Here is a 24,500-nt window from a genome sequence, read left to right as displayed (position 1 = left end):
TGGTTACTCAGAGGGTAGAGTCTCAGAACTGCCATTTTGAAAATAAACAGCTGAGCTCAAAGCATTTCAGAATCTCTGCCAAAAAGACTGCTCTGGAAACCAAACTGCTCTTTCATCAAATGATCTGTCTTTTCCATATTTACAATGGGATCAAAGAGCATTAAACCTGATTTGATCATGTTCTTCTGATGGATTTCTATTCTCTGAACTGATTTACTTTTCTAAGAGGTCTAGATTTCATGGAGTTCTTGGCTGAAATCATGGAAAAATCAAACAAGAAAAAGGCACTTGGAAATTTGGCCACCCTTAAACAACCAACTCAGGATGGAATTTTTTTTTTTAGTAATTATTGTTGATTACAGGTCATCTCTCAATCCATCAGCCTTTCTTATAGTGTGAGAGAGACTGAAATGAGGGGTTAATGTCTCTCTAGCCCAGATGATAAAGTCACACACAACACCATGAACAAAGATCACTGCAAATGCTTATCTATCCACAGCTTCAAGGGCACTGAAAAGACATCCTGAGGTCTAATTAGCTTAAATGATAGCAACTGAACAGTTTGGTTTTTTTGTTTTGTTTTTTTAAATCATGAAACACTAGCAGCACTGTTACTTCCTCATCCCCATTCCAAAGGGACATGGTAGAAAAATTCTACTCTGAAAAGATCATAACCTAGATAATGCTTTTCTTCCAATGGCACCCAGAGATTGCATGGAGTAAAGGAGAAGGGAAGATAAACTAGACAGAAAAGAAAGAGGAAGAGGAGATAAGCATACTGTCTAATTTCTCTGGTGACTCAACTCAAGGGCATGTGGACCCCGAGGGAAGAAATTGAGAACTTGTGGGAAAAAGTATCTAAGTTTTCAGAACAAAATTATATACTACCTATGCCACCCCAATTGGCCCAGTTAAAGCTAAATGGCTTTTTGGGAGAAAAGACCAACAAAACTACTGACAAAAGAAATGAACTTAACTACTTCAAGGGTAAATCAGTAGACAACTCCTGGAGGGAGGAACAAATGAAGGGAATGAAAATTAATAATATTAGATGGAATGTAAAGTCCCATAAGAACCCTTAAAAAGTCTCTTATAACTAGAGAAAATTAATTAAAAATTGAAGCATTATGATTTATGAGGCTTAAAATGGCTGACAAGTATGACAGTGTGATCCAATGATTCTTGCCACTCTAAAGCATAAACTTTTTTTTTTTAATTTAAATGCAGCTCAGTCAAAATCCAAGAGAAAGAAGTACACTTTCTCCTCAAAACAGCCATTCAGAAAATCTTATCCTGAAACTACTTGCCCCAAAGCAGGGATAGAGGAAGTTCCCAAAAGACCTGTGGATTTCATTATAAAGCAGCAGAAATTGAGAAATTCCCTTCAACCTCTATCAAAACACATTTTTGCACTTCTAATGAATGGTAATCTTCAATGTCAACCACACACACACGAGCAGTGCGATGGGTCAAACTGCAGAAAACCCTCCCATATAGAGAAGATACCAGTCAGATGCCAAAGCATGGGCAAGACAGCCTGCAGTGGGAGGGAGGAGGGTGAGGGCACAACTCATTTGATCTAGAAGGAAATGCCCATATTCTTCGATTAGTTGATTCAACTTCTAACTTCCCATAAGATTTTTCCACAAATCATCAGCCAGGGTTTATAAGGGATGCCCATCAGGCCTATAAATGGCATTTCATGCCAGTTTCAGACGGCCAGGAAATTCTTGTGTATACACCACACACACACACACACACACACACACACACACACACACGACACACACATATACACAAACACAAACACACGCACACACACAGACTCTTAAAGCTCTGGCCACCTTGAAATTAATTCAGTCTATGTGAAAATACCAAGATGCCACCTAAGACATTAAATGGTTCTGTAGGACTGTGGGACACACAAATTCCTCCTCATCCTCGTCCTCCAATGACATGTCCTCAAAGATTTCATCCTCTGCAAAATTGCTGCCTAGTCCATATTCTTGCTCATGAACAGAAACTTCACTTGGTGTGAGGTGAGAAGCTCCTTCCACAAAGTCAGCAAACCTGAAACACAAAGTCATCAGCCATTATGAAAGTGCCTTTTGTCTTCTCTGGTCACCTAGGAGCCTAAACATAAGGCAACATGATGCAAGGGGAGTTCATAAACCACAATGAATCTAGCCAGCATGCTCAACGGGCAGATAAGCACATCAAAGCATAGGGTAAAGGAAAACTGGAGGGGGAAGGAAAGAGAAGGGAAGAGGTGCAGAAGGGGGGATACTATGCCCTGATTCCCCCAAGTCTCTCCCATGCTTAACAAGTAGTAAGTTTGCCCTCCTTTAGTCATGACAGCGCTTTCCTTTAGTTACATTTCTATAATCCTGATAAGAAGAGATTAAGGAACATTACACATTTACAGGTGTTTACCTTTTTATGGACCTATAAACTTTGTGCTGGCAGGACAGTGAGTGTTTCTGCTTTACTTACTCATTGGTACATTTGCTCCTCAGTCGAGAGAAAAAACCAGCTTTGAGAGAACCCAGCAAGAATACAAGATAGAAAACTATTTAATTTAACAAGCCTCTCACTTCAATGTTACAAAAAGTTAGACTCTTATATTCAGGTGCAAGGAAGCTGGCTCCTGCTAAGTTCATCAAAATTTGTCTAACTTTCTCTGGACCATGGGCTCACAATGGGTGAGAAGGCTAATAAGCCGAGCACATTATTATTTAGATAAGAAAGATCCAGTATTAGAAGCCCCTCCGACAACAGCTGCTATTTGTACCTCTTGGGAGACTGAATCCGAGCTATGGTCTTCCAAACAGAACACTCTGGGCTGCTGCAGAAGCCTCGGAGGTCCTCCAGGGCCTTTCGAGTCTCCACTTCCCCTTGTATACGGTATTCTTCTTCTGTCAGGAGACGAGGGGGTATCGGCTTTTCTGCTGCCTTATACACCTTTCTGTGCTCACCAAAATAACACCATGAATGATTAACCACATTCATCTAGATCTCCATCCTTATTTTCTATCTCCCTTCATGGTGCCAATGGCAACTTGTGTCCTGAGGGTCGGTCCTATTTTATCCCCTTTCCAAAGTCTCCCTTGGTGATCCTTGGTCACAATGACCTCTTTCCACTTTAGAAGTCAGTGCTGCTCTCTGGCCACAATGGGGGAGAAGGGACAGCAAATGGAGAGACAAAAGGGAAATGATGACACAGATCAGTAGGATGATTAATCCAGTTTCTCAACCTGACAGGGCTTATCATGTCCATTTCTCATTGTAAAGATAATCAATGCCAGAATGAAAGACTGCAGATAACATCGTCATATTTGAATGATTATGTGCAAGACAGTAATATACTATGGGTTACTTTCCATTTCATCTACATTTTGAGATAAGAATATTGCCTGTCAGGCAACAGAAAGTAAATAGTTTGAAAACCAGGAGTCCATGACATGGTGGAAAAGTTATGCATCTTGCACCACCTATTGGCTACAGGAACAAATGACACCATACAAGAAAATTTTTTATTTTATAAAAACAACTAGTGGGATTTCCAAATATCAGATATGTTAGACTCAGAAACAAAGTAAAAAATGCTAGAGAAAAAGCATAACTACTGCCAATGTCTCTTGATAAGCCCATTGCAGTTGCCTTAGTTGACTGCTTATGTTGATGAATAAATAAGACACAGGTATTGCTTTCTAGTCACCTGTAGGTGGTGTAAATCCATTGAACAGGGTATTCCAGGTTTTTAGTACAGAATGCAACGATGATAAGGGCAAAGGCAATCTGCCGTATCTGCACACCAGAATACATGAGCAACAGGCCTGTCAACTGCAAGGTCCAGGTCAGCAGGTTGATGCTGCGTTCGTTCTCCAAGGGTCCATATTTGTAACAAACAGCAAAACTCAAGAATCCAACTACGAAGATATAAGCTATAGGAATAGGAATTGGGAACATACTTGAATCATCTGTCCTATATATGGTAGGAAAAAAAGTACAGGAAGTGGTGGTCATATTGGCAGTATTTTGTTGAGGAAGTAACAAAAAGCCAATAATAGATAATTAACCAACCACATCCCTCTCTTTCCCAAGTTAAGATATGCCTACTTTAATACCACTCCATTCTTTATCCTCCCCCGTAGCTGCTGGTGTATTAAGAGTTAACATGAATCACCAGCTTTAAGAAAACCCAATTTTTGAAAACCATATATGGAAACCCAAATCATTTCCCAAGCAATATGGTATAGGATGATTACCTGCCCAACCAAAGGATTTTATTTAAAAAGTAATTCATCACAGGATTCTTCAGATACTTTGCTCCCCTAATATTACATTTATAAAAATTCAACTTATAACTCTAAAATCTTGTCTACTATGTAAATGAAACAAATTCAAGCTCTATCCCTAGAAATTTTAATTTAAGCACAGAAGATAATTATAGAGAGAGAGCAGTAATACATGAGGACCAACCAGCTAAGACATGAATAAAAATGTCACAGGACTTTAATTCCTCCGGCAATATATCTGTAGAACAAAGTAAAACTTAAGTATCTTGCGTAAACAGCAAGACTAAACACTTACTTAAAAGATACTGCCAATAAAACCTGCAGATGTCTTGTAAGTTTTTAAAAACCAGCTGTATTAGGTACAGAGAAAAGGACCAGCCTCCAACTAGGATGATGTAGACAGGACTTTTCTAGGAAGGGAGGGTAGGTATGAAAGCAAAAAGTTATTACAAAAGACTCTATACATGTAAAAGAAACAAACTGGAACTGTGATTTTAAAAAATGACATGATTAAATCCCAGCCCACCAAAAAGGTTCACAAAATATGTTACTCCTAAAAGAACAGCACTTGAAAGGAGTTAAGATGAGATACTAAATACTTTAAGAGTATGGTTACACAATTAACAGATAGGGAAACTTCCACTACCTAATAGCTCAAGATTAAATAAGGAAAAACAAATTTGATAGCCAGTTTCTCCAATCACATATATAAAAAATACCTTTTGGGATAAAGCTATGTTACTATCCAAGAATTGATCAGCCTTCAATTCCCATTTTCTAAGATAACCTTTGAAATAAACATTAACATAAAAGCCATTAAGCTACATGCATACTTCATGCCCCACTTATCTCCAATAAATGCACATGGAAACAGCTCTACCTACCTTGGGCATGAACTTGGACATCAAGAAAATTAAAATTAACAGAGAGGCCAAAATCCCCACGCTCATCCCAGTAGAGTAGTAGAAAATCTGACTTCTGCAATGAGAAAATTATTTCAAGACATAATTCAAGTTTGATGCATAAAGGATCATGTTCCCTAGATCAATTAGACTCTGCAAATAATAAGCATCGTTACTGGTATACAATCAATCCTTAGAGAAAATGAAAATATTTATGAGAAAATGTCCTTTTTTTATTATTAGGTCTCAAAATGTCATCAGTTAGTCAAATATTAAGTGCACCTGCTCTCTTAAAATTACTTTGTATCTTGCATTAACTCATCTATGTACAAATTATCTATGTATAGTAGAATGTAAGCTTCTCAAGAGCAGACCCGATCTCATTTTTGTCTCTGAATCCACGATTTAGCACAGTGCCTAGTACGTGATGAGTTCTTGATTAATGTTTCTTGAATTGAACTGAATTAGTGAGATAAAATTAATCAAAAAATTAAACAAAACCAAGGAAGAACCAATGACTCCATATCTAAAACTTGCCTTTTGAGACTGGTCTAAACCACTAGATCTAATCAGGGATTTTTAGCACTGGCAATGCAACACCCTTCAAAAAGATACTGCTTCTACGCTGCTGTCTTCACCTGGACTTAGCAAAAATCTTGCTTATAAAGAATGGACATGTAAACTATTCACTTTGAGAGGAGCAAGAAGGTTACACAACAAAGAATGGCCTTGCCCAAGAATAGAACCAGGACTGTTCTCCCCACACACAGGTCTCCCCAATGTCGCTTTCGGGACTTTCTGCTTAGCAGTCTTCCCCTGTGTTCTCAGTCACTACAAGACTAGCAGCAATATTATAGAAGGGATTCCATCACAGAGGGAACTCTCATAAAAAGCATCTATTAAGAAATGAAGGGGTTGTAATATGCATTGGTGAAAGAAACATTTATGAAAACATAGATTCCTAAAGTATAAATTATTATTTATTTACACCTTTGTTTGATATGTAGTATTTAATCATTTAATAATCAGTATGCTTATACACACAGCTTATAGATACACAGTACTTTTATAGTTCCTATAAACAGCTTGCCTCAGAACATGATCATATACAAAAGATTTGTTTATTTTACAAACGATTATTTTTAAGGGCTATCCTGTCCTAAAACTTAATACAATCTTCCTACCTGTAGATGAATACCCTAACAGTCAAATCTATCAAGAAGTTACCATGCTGTCAATCTCAATGAACACAAGACAAATAAAAACATCATACACTAGAAAATGGATGACTTTTCCACACCAGGCAGAAGCTAGCCAAATAGATTCTAGGATTAGGAATGAAAATGTTTATGGTTTACATGGAAACAGCAAAACAAATTAACTCTGAATCCAGAAAGGCTACATACCCTGAAGGGTAACCTACCTGCTTAATAAGTCTCCACAAAAGAAAAGCAAAAGTCCAAGGAGGAAAACTAGGAAGAGTTTGGGGTCAAATCCTGGGGGGGAAAAATTAAACATATACTTAAAAGAAGGACTGAATATCTAAGGGAATACACAATACAAAGTAATTTTCAGAGATATTAGACTATAAAGAAAATAAAGAAAACAACCCATCTAAATAGTAGTATGAACACCAGGGGAAGGGGGAAGGACATATATTTCATTTAATCCTCACAACAACCCTTCTAGGTAGATGCTGTTATTATTCCCATGTCAGAGGTTATGTGACTTGCCCAACAAGTGTCTAAGAACACTAGAACGCAGGTTTTCTTCACTCCATACCCCACAGATAGCATGGCCATTATCTGCTGCATCTCCTTCGTAGACGCAAGCCACGTTTCCAGAGGAAGAAAATAATGAAATCTCTGCCTAGCTAGCCTAGATCTTTTTTTTTTTTCCCTTAATCTTACTCCTTATCTAAAAAAATGAGAGTCCTATTCGGTGAAGTTGGTAAAATGCCCTCAGCCTTTCTCTTGGCTGGCCACAAGGGGAGCTCATGGTGCCTCAGGGTCCACTCTCAGGAGCTCCCACTGGTTCCAATCTTGGCACTTTCCCTACCCAACAACACTTCTCATTAACAGGAAAGCTGCACTGGAGAAGGTCCTGGGGTTCCCACCCCACCGTCATTGAATTTGAGTAGAAGGTTCAGTGTCACACATACCAGATACTTCCACAACTCCAATCCCAAGCCTCCTAAACCAGGCCAGGCCAAGCAACAAAAGAGCCTAAGCCAAGGGCAGGACCCATTGCCAGTGCTGGAGATGATAACCCATCCTGAGGATCCTCTGAAGTACCCAGACTCCAGAAGCCAGGGATCACCAAAGGACATCCTTCTCCTAAGAGAACATGGCCCTCTGCCAAGTCGCTGCTGACTAACACCACTACACTGCAGAATGAATGTATGCTCTTTTCTTAGGTACAATGTTAATATTGAATCTCATCTTTGTTTTGGTTTAAATAGCTCTTTTTTCCTCTAAATGCTTAAACATTTCAATGTAAATACTTCAGAGAGGATAGGAATCATGCCATCTTTCAGATGTGTTCTGAATAGCATGTAAGTAATTATACATTAGTATCACAAATGGGCATTAATAATCAATCTTCACAGACTTGGCTAGAGAGGAAATCTGGATAATTCTAAGAATGCTCTTTGATATGAGAAGGTACTTCCCGCCCTCTCCTCAACTCCTCTGTAGGGGGAGGGGAGGGAGCAGTCAGCAGGAATAAAACAGTACAAAAACAGTACATATGATGTTAGGCTTTTTGAGATGTAGTTACCTTGCCTGACTTTTTTTTTTTTTATTTGTTCCTATAAAGGATTACTACTCTCTAAGAGGAGGAGGAAGATCACAAATGGGATGATATAAAAACAATAGATTTCAATAAAAAGTTACTTTGAATTTTTTAAAGAGTACTCTCTAACCTAATAAAATGATCTAACAGGTAGTGGCCAACTCACCATGGGATTTTCATTGTCTTCAGTGAAAGAACTTAACTATCAAGTTAAATAACTATCAAAGCAGCATTAAAGCCTAGGAAGTAGAGTGCTAATGGGGATGGAATCTTTTTGACAAATAAGTAAGAATCTCTGAAGCTCAGAATTCCTGACAGCCCAGTGATACCCTTTCTTTCTTGCTATTCTAATTGTTATGATTTGACCTTTGATTTCTAGGTCATATATCCATCTGGCTCTTATCTTAGTAAATGATTTGTGAGGTATTGGTTCAGACCCTGACTCTCCATTTTTACCAGACTATTTTGATGATTGTACTTTCTGAGGTAGTGTGAGATATTGTTTTCATGACCTCAATTTAGACACCTGACCTTGATAGTTCCCTAAAGTGGGAAAGAAGCCACTACTGGAGAAGAGCTTACTTCGGACCAGACTGATGTTGTACTTTGTATCCTTCTCAAGAACCTCAACTTTGAGGCAGACCTTGGTGCTATAGAGATCCACATTGACATAGGTATCATTCAGCTTCTCCTTCAGGAAGGATGAGAACACGTTCCAGAGACTAAACTGCTCCAGCTCTTTCAGCTTTTCCTCATTTTCCACCTGTGTTACTCTCACCACTCTGGAGCTGTTCACCCGAATCTGTAAATCGGACAGGTTGAGAGGAAAAAGAGAAAGGAAGGAAAGAGAAATTTCAAATATCCACAAATGCATAGGCACAATGTTAAACCATCAACATTGCTAGGGCTCTTTCCATAAAATCAGAAGTGTTGAAAGTTATAGTAAAATAATAAAAAAGAAAAAAATTGGAATGTTTTTATATGCAAGTTTTTTTTTTTTTTAATAAGGAATGAGAGGCATGTATGAGACTAACTTGTTATTATAGAACTACTATTAATTATAGAGAAAAAACATTTTTCAGACACAAGGATCATCACTAGAGCTACTTACAAAAGATTTTTAAAAACCTGGGACAAGAGCATTAAGCAAATTGGCAGGTTATAGCCAGATGTAGGAAGATTAGAAATGATTCCCATCATGGCGGTGAAAAGATTTTCCTCATTGCCTGCCACAAATCACTGGTTCTGGAGACATATTGGCCACACATGCTCTTCAAGGGTTATGATTTTTGCATCAAACAATAAAATAAAGAAAAATAGATTAAAAAAAACCCAATCATCAAATCATCTTAATCATCCTAACATGACTAATGCTCTTATAAGCTGCTACACTTAGCAACAGTAAGAGTGCCCCTGAGTGGAAGAATAGGCACCCATTTCCAAAAGGAGTCATTTTGTTCAATTACTATTATATCCAGACATACTGGGCTGCCAGCTGACTTGACAGTATTATGGAATAAATGACCAAAATAATTCTTCTGAGGGGACATGCTGGACTCAGTGTGTTTATGAAAATTGCACTCGTATGAAATCAAAACAGAATTAGGAGAAGCAAGTCAAAGGTAGTTATATCAGCGTGGACACATAAGAGTCTCCAGCTCAACAAAAGAAAAAAGGTCAGTGAAATTAAAGTGGGGAGTGAGGGGAGGGCCCTCCTTGAGATGGAAGAAATATGCCACTAGTACATACTAAGAAATACATTCAAGATTGTGGACCATCTGTTTCAGTTTCTTCTAGATCTCCCACATAATAATTGTAATTGTAACATATATAATGAGCTAGGTGAAATAATCAATAAATGCTAATTAATGGTGGGATCTGTTATGCCAAAGGCATTATTAGAAATTAATTCCTTATTGTAGGAGCCTAAACAAATAAATCATCCTGACTATTTGTATTGCAATTCTGCCCTCCGATGGTCTTTAGGTATCTTACCGTCACTCGGGTCCATAATTCATGCCACCTTGGGACAAGAGTATTCTTATAACAGAACTGCTGATTGTTTGTCCCAAAATAAAATCGGGATTCTTGTAGCATCACCACTTGTATATTAATTCCAGCTTTATGCAGAAAGGGAGGAAAAGAAAATGTTTTAGCTTAGCAAACAGAGAAGCATTCCATTAAAAACAACAACAACAACAACAACAAAATAGCCATTCTCTTAAAGTCTGTATTTTAACTTTGAAGTTGGCATGGCAAACGGATTAAAGGACAGACAGATTCAATGAGGTAAACCTGTATCAGATTGCTTGCTGTCTTGGAGAGGACAAGTGGAGGAGGGGGAAAGAGAGGGAAAAGAATTTGGAACACAAGGTTTTGCAAAGATGAATGTTGTAAACTGTCTTTGCATTTATTTGGAAAAATAAAATACTATTAAAATTTCTTAAAAATTAAAAAAGGAAATGATATATTGATACCTTTTTCTTCTTTTAAAATCTCTATCACTTGTTAAGAATATTTCTTGATAACTCTGCCTATGGTTCTTAATATAGCTGATGGGGAGAACCCTGAAATTGTCCTCTGACTTTGGGGAGAATGATTGAAAAATTCTCCTTGAACTTGAGAAGCTCTCCTCTGCAAAAGACCCACCCCAGGGAATCAAGATAAGTAGTTTCATTCTGTTACACCCTCTATTGTCCAGGGACACTCAGTCAATTGGAAATCTTTTCAATTAGAAGATTTTGGTCTGATTTCAACTCAAAACTGCCCCCAGCCAAGATAAATTAGGTTTCTGCTCACTCAATTCTTGGCAGAGGCCCAAAGCAGGAACATGCTAGGCCAAAGAACCTCTCTTTAGCATAGCTGCCTGTAAGGGCCCCTACCCGATGAGAAGACATCCCTCTAACTTTTTGCCAGGATTTCTCTGTTAGATCTTTACTTCTCTGTCAGGACCTTGCCATTGAAGAAATTAGCCTCCTAGGAAAGGCTGATTTCTCAGTGCCAATAAACTTCTTTTTGTCTAACTTTTCGGGTTCATGAATTCTTTTATGAAAGACCTGAACCAACCAGAAAGGGTTCCCACAACTCTCTGCCTTATGCCAACCTCATCATTTGGTTCCCTGACTGGGAAAACCCCAAATATCTGGATGAGGTAAAAAACCTTTTTTGTTATCTATTCTATAGCCAGGACACTCAAACACCTGAGAAGGTTTGAGTTGTCGGAGCCCCAGGCTTGAGCAGAATTCTCTCAGGGATGCTTGAAATGGGAATTCCTGCATGCTCTGACAATTGTCCCTACTCAGGGAGCATTTTATCATCTCTATCTCTAGAGACAGAAGAGGAACTATAGAATCGGGGAAACTAAGGGTTTTTTTCCTGGCAAAAATGAGATAAAACACCTCTGCTTCTAAGAATACTTCCTTAAGCAGAGACAGATTTGGCTTGAAAAATCCCAATACTGGAAAGCTTAAGATAGTGAAATTTGCTGGACAGGAATCAAACTCCCTCCTTTCTAGGGAGCCTCCCTATCAGAAGGCTCTTAAATCCCTTCCAGAACAGGACTTTAATCTCTTTAACGCTATCTCTCTCACCTGAACTAAATCCTGAGACTCCCAGCTTTTTTTTCTTCTCCTCAGGGCAACTTCTGCCTCCTGAGAAAAACACTCAGAGTAGAGATGCCTCTTTCAATCCAAATCCCTCCCAGATTTAGGCCGGGAACCCCAGAGGTTCATGCTCTAGGTGTCATGGAAACTGTCCGAGAAGACTCCCCAGTCCTTGTCCTGAATTCAGGCAATAGGAGCACTGGAGGGACTGCCTCTCCACGACAGCCCAACACCTTGCTCTGGCCCTCTGTGTACTCTCCTACCCCTCCTCCCATAGAGTAGGGATAGCAGGGGAGGTTCAGGACCTGTCTTGAGACTTCTCCTATGCCTTTCCAGCTTGGTTATTTAATGGTGAGATTGGAGATCCAACTCTCTCTTCTCGGATCTCCAGAGATATTTTTTAAGTACGAACTTTTAGACAGACAGTTAAGAGATTTGGAGAAGCTTAACTGCACTCTTACCTTGATCAGCAGCCCTGACAGGCAGGGCCACGCCCATCCTCCAGATCCTGCCTCACAGCAGTGACTGTGTGCTTCCCTAGGTTGGTCATTCTGCCTTAGAGCAATGGTTGCCAAGGCCCTTTTAATTGAAGAGGCTCAAAACTAACCTTGGGATGACCATTAACTCCTGGAGTTCAGAGCATTTTAAAAACCACATTAGTGGCTTGGTGGGAGCCTAGTAGATATCAGGGTCTTCTACCTGACCTCTCTGGGTGCATCACACCCTTAATCCCACCACCCTGCTCCCTGATTCCACCCAACTGGGAGAAATTAGCTTTCTTGAAAATGGGAAAGAAAGTCGGATTATTCTCAATGACACCCTAGACTCTACGACACTTAACACTTTTTACTAAGGATGAGAACTTTTTTTGTTCCTAGCATTTTCTCTCTTTTCTTTATTGACATTCTATGCTCCTACCAGCAATTAACTCCTTACCATAATTACTTCCTTAACTACTTTCAGTTAGGGAGCTCTGTGGGCAGCAGGGGCTCATTCAGCAATGATGGGTGAATTATCATTATCCTTAAGGCAACCCACAGCCAGGACCTGATGCATTTTTGGCAAAAGGCCCCATTCCCCAAACGTCACCATCTCAACTCTGGATGACACCATCTTTTAATCTGCTCCTGAGATTTGTCTCCTCTAGGCCTCAAGTCCTATTGGGACACACAACACTCCTTAGATGCCTTGCTGCTGTTTTCAGATCTCATACCTCCCCCCTCCTGGCATAAACCCCCAGGTGAATTTAGGGACATCTCTACGACCCTTGCCAGCTCGAAGTAATTACAGATGAGACCTTCACCCCTTTACTCCAAATGAATTTGGGGGTAACTACTTGAGGGGGAGAATGATGGGGAGAACCCTGAAGCTGTCCTCTGACTTTGGGGGGAATGACTCCTTGAACTCTTGAGAAGCTCTCCTCTGCAAAAGACCCACCCCAGGGAATCAAGATAAGTAGTTTCATTCTGTTACACCATCTATTGAGTTGAAGATTAGTCCAGGGACACTCATTCAATTGGAAATCTTTTCAATTAGAAGATTTCAGTCTGATTTCAACTCAAAACTTCCCCCAGCCAAAATAAATTAGGTTTCTGCTCACTCAATTATTGGCAGAGGCCCAAAGCAGGAACATGCCAGGCCAAGGAACCTCTCTTTGGCATAACTGCCTGCACGGGCCCCTGCCCGATGAGAAGTCACCCTTTTTTCGGCATTAGCCCCTCTTTATCTCTCTGTCAGGATTTCTCTGTTAGACTTTTACTTCTCTGTCAGGATCTTGCCATTGAGGAAGTTAGCCTCCTAGCAAAGGCTGATTTTTCAGTGCCAATAAACTTCTTTTTGCCTGTCTAACTTTTCAGCTTCATAAATTATTTTATGAAGGACCTGTGCCAACCAGAAGGGATTCCCACAACTTCCTATCCTTCACCAAACCTCATCATAGCTATTCTTTATATTGCATTATATAAGTTCTGAAAGTTTGGGGGTTTTCAAAAAAAATTTTTTTAATTAAGTATTCTAAGAATGCATTTAATTCATTATGGTTAGAGAAGAAAACAGCTTTATTGAATTCTTGTTTTATTTTCTACCACATTTCATTAGATTATTTCTGCTATATTTGAACAGGGATTTTAAAAAAACCCAATACCTCCAAGCAAATCATGCAAATTTACTATTTAAAGTCATTTGATTTTGATAATATTTTATAATTGATTTGTTATTAGGAATAATCCCTGGTACTAAGTAAAGATATTCAATGACATCAAAGATTTCAATTCCTTCATTTTCAGATTTAATACCCACTCGATTTAAATTCTTATCTTAAAAACTCTAGGTTTAGAGATTGTTTTTCGTGTTGTTTATTTGTTATCACTCCTTTATACTGCTTGTTGTAGGACTTGTAAATGAGGGTCGCTATGAGACTTAAGAGGGTTCTATCGGCAAAAAAGCAATATGGAGTCCTGACCTATGACTAGAAATATACGTTTCCAGTTTTGTAATGTAACAGTGTTTATCTCTTTGGTCATTTCTTGAAAAAAAAAATGTTAATTAAATAAAATCTATCACCACCTATCTATCGATAGATTTCCTATTAAAAGGCAATTTTAAGCTCATTTTTTTGCAGAATGTCCAAAGCAGGATTATGCACTTCTTGGCATAGCTTCCTGTCAGGACTCCTGCCCTCTGTGAAGAGACCCTCTTCTCAGCGGAATTTGTTATTTCTCTGCCACTGAACAAGTCAGTCTCCTAGCAAAGCTGACTTCTACAGTGCCACAAACAGATTTCGGTTCGTGAATTCTTTCACTAAGGACCTGTGCCTTCGACCAAAAGGGGATTCCCACAACTCTCTGAACGGCCACTAGAACACCAACAATAGTAACTCATATTTCTATAGTACTTTTGTTTATAAAGTATTTATACTGCACACAACTTAATCCTTCCTCTATTATTATTTTTCAATAGGCTGTGCTTAAGAGAATGGACTTCTAGGCCAAGTCACATACTTTCTGTCCTATGTTTCAAGGAGAACTCATTAATATAAAAAGCAATCAGAGGTTTTTATTTTAGTCCTGTTTTATTGATTCTTTATGTCCTTATATATTTCCTTTCCCCTTCCTCCATTAGAATGTAAATTCCTTGAGTAGGCATTATTCTATTCATTGTATTTGTTTCTTCAGTGCCTAGAACACAGTAGGCACTTAATATGTGTTGATTAACTGGAAAAAAAAGCAGGACTCATCCTAGGTTTTCAGAGATCATAACTGGTCGTTATGCTGATGTGTATGAATGAGATCCTTTCTGCTTGGAGACACAGGTTCAGAAGCGAAAGAATTTGTTAACCCCAAAGTCAGTGGCAAAAAAGGAGATTTTATTTTTCACTAAGAGGGTCGGGCATATTTCTTAATGAAGAAATTTGCAAAGAATGAGCTGGCAAAAACCTATTTTATGAGCAAATCCCAGGGCAGTTTGAACTGATTATCAGACCAGGATCTCCCAATTGAATGAAAATCACTTTGAAGGCTTTTTCAGTCTGAATGGGGGATCAGGTTTTTCCAAAAGATCAATGGGAGTGATTTGCTCTTGCATGACACTGCTTATCTCAATCTATGAGGATGTGCCTTCTTTCTAGACTCTAAGGAGCCTGAGAGACCCCAGCCTCTCATTCTTTGCAGATCAAAGGGGACATAGTTTCAGCGATTATTTTACACAATTTTTACAGAGTTCCCCAATCAATTACACTGATGACCTCTCAATTGTTTTCTTTTATATCATTCTGGGCATAGTTTAAAACTGTTTTTCTGGTTGTGCTCACTTCATTCTGGATCAATTTATAGGTATCTTCAGGTTTCTTATGAATGCATTGTAAGTCATTTCTTACAGTGTAACAACAATATTCCAGTATAGTCCTTTCTCATTTCTAAATGTTAAATATCTTTCTAATGCTTCTTGGAGGCAGGAAATGGATGCTAAATTCAAGGAACAGCAAACCTCCTTGCTTGGTTAGAATGAAAAAAAAAAAAAAAAAAGTCTGGTTAGAATGCAGAGGATGAGGAAAGCTGTGTAAAACAAGCCTTCTATTGATAGAGGGTCTTAACACAGTTTTCAAATGAAGAAATCAAAACTATCTATAGTCACTCTAAACTGCTATTAGAGAGATGCAAATCCAAACTCTGCTAAGATGTCACACCTTTCAGATTAACCAATATGACTGAAAAAGAAAATGATAAATATTGGAGAGGATGTGGAAAAATTGAGACACCAATGAACTGTTAGTCAGAATTGTGAACTGATTCAATCATTCTGTAGAGCAATTTAGAATTATGCCTAAAGGACTATAAAATATAAAACTCTCTCATCCAGCAATACCAGCAATTTTATATCCCAAATAGATTAAAAAGAAAAAGAAAAAAAGGACCCATGTATCAAAATACTTACAGCAACTCTTTTTGCAGTGGTAAAGAATTGGAAATTGATGGATGTTTATCAATTGGGAAATGAATGAACAAGATGGTATATGACTGTGATAGACTACCATTGCACTATAAGAAATAATGAGAAGGGAGTGGTGCAGTGGATAGAGCACCAGCTCTGAAGTCAGGAGGACCAGAGTTCAAATCCAGTGTCAGACACTTAATACTTCCTAGCTGTATGATCTTGGGCAAGTCACTTAACCCTAATTGCCTCAGGGGGGAAAAATCTGGCACCAATCTAATACTGAATCCTTAAGGCACACTACTCAAACTAATATAGTCCATGTTTCCATCAAATAAGACTATTCCACATCCCCTCCTCCATCCATGTTATTTCCTAAAGCAATCCTTCCGTCCTTTGCCTTGTAAAGTTTTTCCTTCTAACAACAACAAAAAAAAAGCTAGATGTGATTTTTTTTCCTTCACTTAATTTTCTTTGTATGCTCTTTTACATTTATATTCCAATTTGTATCATAAATGTCTCAAACATAACATAAAGAGCTAGGGAAAGCTGTAAGAAGTAGTCACAAAAGTCTGCCTGGATCAACTAAAAATTCATGCTATTTCATATGAACTCTCCCCAGTGGATCCTTCCATAATCTCTAATTGACTTTTTCTATGCTCTCCATAATAGCTGTTTCAAATCTACTCCCTCAAGCTTTCCCAAGAGACCTAGGCTTCCACTTTACCAAGACGAAGGCCATCTCCTCCATCAGCCCCAGTAAAAGTCTGACCCCATAGCTCTTGACCCTTATGTCACTGCTTCCAGTTATTGTCCTCTAATTCCTCTACATCTCTGGGAATGCTGAACTCCTCTAGTAACTAAACTTGTCGTTCCCTTCCTCACCATCCAGCCATTCTTTAATTCACGCTTCCAACTCTACTGAAACTGCTCTCTAAATACCATTTAACAATGGTTTTACAATATGGCCACACTCTGCTTAACTTTCCATTATTAACTTTTTTTTAATAGTATTTTATTTTTTCGAATACTTGTAAAATAGTTTTCAACATTCATTTTTGTAAAACTTTGCATTCCAAATTTTTCTTCTCCCTTCACTTACCTCCTCCCTCCCCAAGACAGCAAGCAATCTATATAGGTTAAATACAAACATAAAATATATTTTAATCTATATTATATTAAATATGTAAATATTATGTCATAAATATGTATTATAATATGTATTACATATTATGTTGTGTTTTATATATATATAAAATATATATAATTTATAATATTGTATCAAGACATGATTTTGCACACAGCCAGTGTGTAAATTTATTTTGCTTAACTGTTTATATCTGTTACAAGGGTAGTTTTCTTTTTTCTTCCTATGGGGATACAAGTTGTATGAAGAGAAAAGAAAAGCATATTCAGAAAAAATGTTTTAAAAAATTATCTCTTATGCATATGACTTAAGAGTTAAATAGTTCCCATTTTTCCAGAACTTCTATCTCCTATCAGCAAAGTGAATATTGAATATTTCAAACTAGATGTTCCTGAGGCATCTTAAACTCTGTATGTCCAAAAAAGAATTCTCTCTCTCCCTCCCCCTCAAAACTGTCATTTTCTTCAACTTCCCTGTTTCTCTGATAAGAACCTCAATTATTCCAATCTTCCATGCTCATCATTTCAGTGAAATCCTCAACTTCTCATTTTCCCTTGTTGCATACATCCAATCTTGCCATTTTTGTTGCCACATCTCTTTCATCCACCCCTTTTCTCTATCCACACAAGGTTCTCATTAGCGCTCACCTAGATCATTGCATGACCTCCCAGATGATATCCCTACCTCAGGTTCAAATCCTCGTTCAAATCAATTCTCCAATCAACTCCAAAAATGATTTTTCTCAAACACAGATCTGACTATTCACTCCTTCACTCCATAAACTCCAGTGGCTCCTTATTGTCCCAAGGATAAACTAAAAGCATCTCTTTTAAAATCTTTCACAATTTGCCATCAACCCGTCTTTCTAGTCTCACATTAACATATGTCTATAATCTAGGCAAACTTGACATTCTTTGTTCCTTACCCATACTACTTCATATCCAGGGCCTTTGCACGAGCCATCCACCTCTGGGATATACTCCCTGCTCATATGCGCTTCATGAATCCCTCTCTTCCTTCAAGAAAAAGCTCAACCCCTATCTTCTACATGAATACTTTGTGATGGCCCCAAATGTTGGCACCAGCCAGCCAGCCTTCCCTCCCAACCTATTTTGATTTTATTCTGTTTAGTTGCATATGTGTTGTCTTCCCAGATAGAATGAAAACTCCCAGGAAGTAGGAATACTCTCCTCATCCCTTACATTTGAGTCCCCAATGTCTAGCATAGTGGGTACTGGTATATACTAGGCATTTAATCAATATTTGGCAATTGACTAACAGATTCAATAACTTTCCTGTAAAGGTCCCTCACAACTCTACTTCATTTCTGTCTGCTAAGAATCTTTCTTGTATTTCATGGCTCAGTTCTCATGTCACGTCTTTTATGAAGTTATCCCTAATCCCTCAAATTTAACGTGTTTGCCATACCTTCAAGCATAACTAACAAAGAGCACTTTGTATGCCTCTCTCATTTGGGCATCACTTCTACCTTATGTTATACTTTTCAATGTGTTTTATGTCTCATGCCTTGTACACAGTTAATAATTGTTGTATTAAATTGTAAACTCTCTGAAGATAGGAATTTCATCATTATTAATTTATCCTCCGGTGCCACTTCCACTGCACTCTATTGCACCCAGTAATCCTGCAGCAAGCATCAGGTCTGTACAATGTGAGATGCCCAGGGGTGTGGATAAGGAATGACAGGCAGCCACTAAGGATGCCTGGAGGGAGATAACACAACTGCTTAATCACTCCCTTCTCCGGGGCTTCTAATTACTCCAGTAGAGCCTCAAAAACCCCAGCTAGCCTCCTGAGGCACCACATTTATGGGCACCACATTTATGCAAAGAGATGGTTCACACAGTTCTCTTCATCCAATTCTGCCTACTGTGCAAAGGGATGGGGTATCAGTGCCAGCCTAAAGTCTACCACGTATGAAGCACTGCTTCAAGGGGAAGGATGAGTTTCAGGTCAAGGCTTGGCGGCAGGTGGAGGTACCTGCCCTAGGCTCGAGCAGCTTAGAGAAACAAGAAGCAAGCACGTTTTCTCCTCCTCCTCCCCACTTCCTCCCTCCCCAGATGCAGCTCGGGACCCTGCTCATGCTTGGTAACATCGATTCCGATCAGAAAGAAACGCCAGTGAGTCCGGACTGTCTCCGTTTCCCAGGCCTCCACCTTGAAGGGAAGGGTTTGAAGCCAGAGCCCCGGGTTCGAATCGCGGCTCCGCTATGTCTTAGCTGGGTTCAGGTCTTTTTTCCCTCTGGGCCTGAACGTGGGCCTGAACGTGGGCCTGAACGTGGGCCTGCCCCGCCGCCCTCCTCCCCCCGCACGCCGGTAGGCCGAGGGCCACGCGGGTAACGTAACGGCCACGCCCCGGAGAAGAGTCAATCCGTCCGGTCCCCGTCCTTAAAATACCATCCACCGCCCCTCCAAACCCACACCACGCCTGCCGCCGCCGCCTCCGACGCGCCGGGCGGTACCTGCGCCGCAGACGAGGCAGCCACCGAGAAGCAAGCGCAGCCAGGCCGCTCGGCCGCCCCAGCGCCCCCAGCTCGAGGACCGGGAAGCGAGCGGCGGCGCCGGCACCATTTTCATTCCTCCCGCCATGGTCACCGCCGCACGCCGCCTCCTTCTCACGTGCCGACCCCGGTAACCGGCCCAGAACAAGCAGCCGTCTGAGCCTATCAGAAAGCAGGAACCACAAACAAGACCCGCCCCTTACCAACCTAGCCTGGATGGGCGGGGCTCCAAATTTTGGCGTCTCAGTGACAGCGCCAGGAGTCTGCTCTCTTGGTAACTGACCAGAGAAGGAGGGCGATATTAGTTTCTGACCTATTAGAAAAGAGAATAGCTACAGGAAGATGCCGCCCCCTAGCATCATGCTTCCTGGCAATTTATTTAAACAATAATAAGGATGATTGATATAAAAACAACCAATAAGTGACTGGGATGGGCGGGCACTTTGAGATCATACCTTGCGCCTAATTTTCTCCTTCTCCTCCCTCTTTAGTTTATTATTGTTGGGCACACTGAACCCACACGGCTGTCATTTTCTTTCCTTTTAAAAATACGTCATCGTCCTTTTCACATTCCTTCCATCTTGCACTCATGGAAATTGAGCTGCCCCCAGAAAAAAATTACATCATTAATCTCTCTCTCTGTTTCTCCCTCTCTCTCTGCCTCTTGTCTGTGTCTCTCTCTGTATGTCTCTCACTTCTCTTTTTCTCTGTCTCTGTTTCTCTGTATGTGTCTCTCGCTCTTCTCTTTTTCTCTGTCTCTTTGTCTGTCTCTGTCTCTCTGTCTTTCCACTTCTGCCCAACTTCATCCTCCCATACACACACACACTTCTGCTTCCAAACACTCCCTGTGTGCTGTGGTGAATAAGCAACCTGTCCTTTGATGGTCCCCCCATCCTTCCTATCACCCTAACCCATCAATCAGTCAATCAAGAAGCATTTATTATGGGCAAGCATTGTGTTACTGGGTATACAAATGCAAAAGTGAAACAGTCTGCGCTCAAAGAGCTTACATCGTACTATACAGACCTTTGTTGCAGTTATCCGCCATTCCCCATTTTCCCTCATTTTTCAAAGAGTTCATTTTCTAACACAATCTTCCTCTCCCAGACATCCCCTGATGTGCAGTGGATGAATGGTACACTTGGGAGTCAAGAAACCCGAGTTTAAATTTCATCCCATCACTTACCATTTCTTTGACCATTATTATGTCACTTAAACTCCCTTGAGTCTCAGGTTCTCCATCTGTAAAATGGGATAAGGATCAGATTAGATGTCCTGTATAAAGTGATCTGAGCTAAAGTGATTGTTATTGCTGTGTTGATTTTCAATCACCCTGGCTTCCCAAATCACCAATCTTCTCGACTTCTATAACCTTATCTTCTATATACCTCAACTTTCCACAGAAATGGTTGTACCTTTGATCACACTGTGACCCGTGATCATACTTTTTCATCTATAAAACTCACTCTGGAATCTATGTGGGAAATGCATGATGTGTCTTCTGTTCAGCAACTACCTTGACCATAAGTCCTTCCCATAGAAAAACATATCTCAGAGATAAGATGACACAATAGCGTGAAGCTGTACAGTCTCTTCTTTTCCAAAACACCTACAAATAGGCCTAGAAAATTCACCTGATATAAAAATCCAAGAAAAAGTCACAGTGAGTAATTTTTATCCCAAGAATAGGCAGACATTTAGATAGGAAAGTAGACATTGGGAATTGGGTCTAGCCAAGAGTGCACGGGGAACTTTCCAGTGAAGGAAGAACCTGTTCAATGGGGTAAAAAGAGACCCCAAACCTAGACAAGGCACATTTAGATCCACAGAAGGATACTTCAACAGGGTAAGGTGACAACTGGAAGCTTTGCCAAACTACCACAATCCCTCTTCCCAATCCCTTGTAAGTTCTGGCTGTGTACAAAAAGAGCAAGTTCAGATGCATACAGAGGCAGTGTGGCTCAAATCCCAGAAACAAAGCAGGGTCTAAGTTCCTAGCTTCTAGCAACCTAAACCTTTTTTAAAAATTAAAACTTTTTAATTTTCAAAACATGGGTAATTTTTCAACATTAGCCTTTTGCAAAACCTTATGTTCCAATCCCTTCCCCCCCCCCACCTCCCCCAGACAGCAAGCAATCCAATATATGTGAAACATGGTAAAAGATATGTCAAATGCAATATATGCATACATAATTATACAATTATCTTATCCAAGGAGTAAGCAGAGCAGGGATCCCGGACCAAAGGAAAATCTGCAGTTCTTGCTCAGCCACCAGAGCTTCCCAGCAGGCTGATAGTGGTGTCCGAGTCTAGCAGCAATATACTGCTCCTGAGAACAATAAAAGAATAAACTACTACATTCTAATATGGAAGATGTTATCTGTCCCTTCTGAATCCTCTCAGGGATCATAGAAGAATCTAATTAGGCAAGGCCTAGGAATCATTCTGTAATGTCTTGCTCTTAAGAGAATAATGGAAAAAGAAAGGAAGAGGAAGACACTAAAAGGGAAGCAAAAAGAAAATTGGGGAAAATGATATTACATACTCAGAACTGCCAAGTTGATATCTGTATAAGTAAGGAGAAGGGAATGGAGAAAGCAGTTGAAACTTGAATCTCACTCCTATCTGAACTGGAGAAAAGAAGAAAACCATATATACATAAACACAAATATACATACACATACACACACACAAACACAAGTTATGGGCATAAACACCTCACATTAGAAATTAGAAAGAGGGTAGATTAAGGAAAGGATTATTCTCTATGGATGTACAAAAATATTTTTTTAAAGTGGCAGAGAATGAGAATGTAAGGAAATACCCATCAGTTGGGGAATGGCTAAACAAGTTATAGTATATAAACATGATGAAACATATATGCTATAAGAAAGGAAGAAAGAAATGATTTCTGAGAAACCTAAGAAAATTTACATGAACTGACACAGAGTAGAGAGTATAAAACCAGGAAAACTTTTTATATAGTGACAACAATGTAGTAAAAACATACAACTTAGATAAAATTAGGAACTCAATTAGTATAATTACCAACCATGATTTCCGAGAACTAATGATGAGATATGCAGCCTGGTAGACAAGTGAAGGGCAGAACACAAAATATGGAATAAGACATTTTGGACTTGGCATATGTTGAAATTTGTTTTGCTTGACCATATCTGTGAAAGTAGTTTTGTTTTTCTCTTGCTTTCAGTTGGGGAGAGAGGGAAGGGGACATGGGAAAAAGAGAAGGCAGATTTTTGCTGATTGAAATATATATAATACAGACATGTGTGTATATACATATATAAAACATAATTTTTAAAAAAGAATATCAAAGATGATCACATATTAAAGATGATCTTCAGTCTGTCATTACCTATGTAATCTTTCTCTTCTTCTTGGTTAATATGACCACTAAAATGATTTGGTTCTTTAGCCTCTTCACTCTAGAACATCCCCTTCACTGTCTCCCATTAGGAAATTCCTCCTGGGACCTGGATTTCAGGAGGAGGCACAGGTCAAGTCAAACTTTATTCCTCTTCCAGCTATGTTTCTGACTTTCCAGCTTTCAACACCATCCTTAGCTTGAACAGTGGATACCTTCCTCCATTTTTAGTTTTTTTATATATTATCTTCCCCACTGAAAAAAGTAAGCTCTTTGAAGATAGAGACTGTCTTGTGTTTTAGTTGTCCTCTGCATTTAATATAGTGCCTAGAACATAGTAAGAAGTAAACATACAATGTTTATTGCACTGAAAAAAAAAGATGATCTAGTTTATTAGAACTCTTAGAAGGATAATCTTTTGGTAAAAGTAGCCATCACTGAATATCAGCCCCCCAGTCTATTTTCTGCTTCTATTTCCTTTCATCTTTTCTCTTGTGCCTTTTTACCCTTCCAATTGCAAAGAAGTAGAGAGAAGATTCTCCATCTACTTCCATCACCTTCTAAGGAGTACCTGCCTTTCTAAAGAAGTAACATGGTAAACTGCATGAGTTTGCTCCAGTGGCTTGAGGGAAGTTCCTAGATTTAAGATTTCTTGATCCTTTCTACTGTTCTGTTTCTCTCTGTAAACACAGACCAAGATCTAAAAAAAGAGAACTTTCCCATCCTAAGAAATCACAACTGCATTTTGCACTCAGAGGAGCAACAGGTCCAGCAAAAGTACATAGCAAAAATCAACATATGCTTGTCCATGTTCCAAAGAACAGAGTTGATGGATAATATTCCTGGACCCCAATCACTTAGCTAGAAGAGTGAAATTTCTAGGCAGCAAGCTTCCTTAACTTAGTATTCTAGAAGGAAAGGGATAATTTTTAGGCAAAGCCATACTTGGTGATTGCTTCTAGAATAACCCCAAGGTTGAAAGGTTAGACATCTGACCTTCTAGAGCAAGAAAAGGAGTTCCTGAGTCATTTCGAATTCCTAACCAGGCCTTTTGGTATATGGAAGAGAATCAACCACATGACTTCACATCTTTGGTATATGACTTAAAAGTTGAACAGAGAAGAGCAAAAAAACTATATTTTGCTCCCCTTCACTATTGGACACTGAAAGCCCAAATGAGAAGAGGGCTGTCCATCCAAAGAGATAAGTTTCTTTTCAGGAAAATATAAGCCACAAGGTGGCACTGTGAGTCTGGAATGGAGCGTGTAAAATCCTGTGGGAGACATGAATTCCAGTAGAATGTCAGAATTTTGTCCTGCTGGCAACCCTAAGTTCAATTCTGTGAAGAATAGAGGGAAGCTTATTGGCTTCTGTGAGTACTTTAAATGTTTTCTATAATTCTTTATAGATTCTTTGTTAGTCTT

At 39.3% G+C, this 24,500-nt stretch overlaps 1 protein-coding gene across 1 annotated transcript; it reads right to left on the bottom strand.

Annotated features, from left to right (window-relative positions):
• Window positions 1-1,784: 1,784 nt before the first annotated feature.
• Window positions 1,785-21,336, bottom strand: NEMP1 (nuclear envelope integral membrane protein 1). The gene is made up of 9 exons (XM_052000863.1): window positions 19,653-21,336; window positions 9,989-10,113; window positions 8,576-8,795; window positions 6,624-6,696; window positions 5,183-5,276; window positions 4,594-4,708; window positions 3,719-3,944; window positions 2,792-2,965; window positions 1,785-2,070 (listed from the first exon to the last, which is right to left on the bottom strand). The coding sequence occupies exons 1-9, from the start codon at window positions 19,777-19,779 to the stop codon at window positions 1,887-1,889; spliced, it is 1,338 nt and encodes a 445-aa protein (XP_051856823.1). The 5' UTR covers window positions 19,780-21,336; the 3' UTR covers window positions 1,785-1,886.
• Between the last annotated feature and the right edge of the window lie 3,164 nt (window positions 21,337-24,500).

Source organism: Antechinus flavipes, chromosome 5, assembly GCF_016432865.1.
Source record: "Antechinus flavipes isolate AdamAnt ecotype Samford, QLD, Australia chromosome 5, AdamAnt_v2, whole genome shotgun sequence".
Classification (NCBI taxonomy): domain Eukaryota; kingdom Metazoa; phylum Chordata; class Mammalia; order Dasyuromorphia; family Dasyuridae; genus Antechinus; species Antechinus flavipes.
Note: the sequence above shows the minus strand (reverse complement) of the source record. Positions and strands in the feature narration are given on the sequence as shown.

What these genes read in the sequence shown, in the direction of transcription:
- NEMP1 (XM_052000863.1), bottom strand. Translation starts at nt 19,779, where the DNA reads ATGGCGGGAGGAATGAAAATGGTGCCGGCGCCGCCGCTCGCTTCCCGG. An exon ending in AATTATGGACCCGAGTGACG is followed by an intron (nt 8,796 to 9,988) that starts GTAAGATACCTA and finishes TCCGATTTACAG; the next exon opens with ATTCGGGTGAACAGCTCCAG. An exon ending in TGTGGAGACTTATTAAGCAG is followed by an intron (nt 5,277 to 6,623) that starts GTAGGTTACCCT and finishes TTCTCATTGCAG; the next exon opens with AAGTCAGATTTTCTACTACT.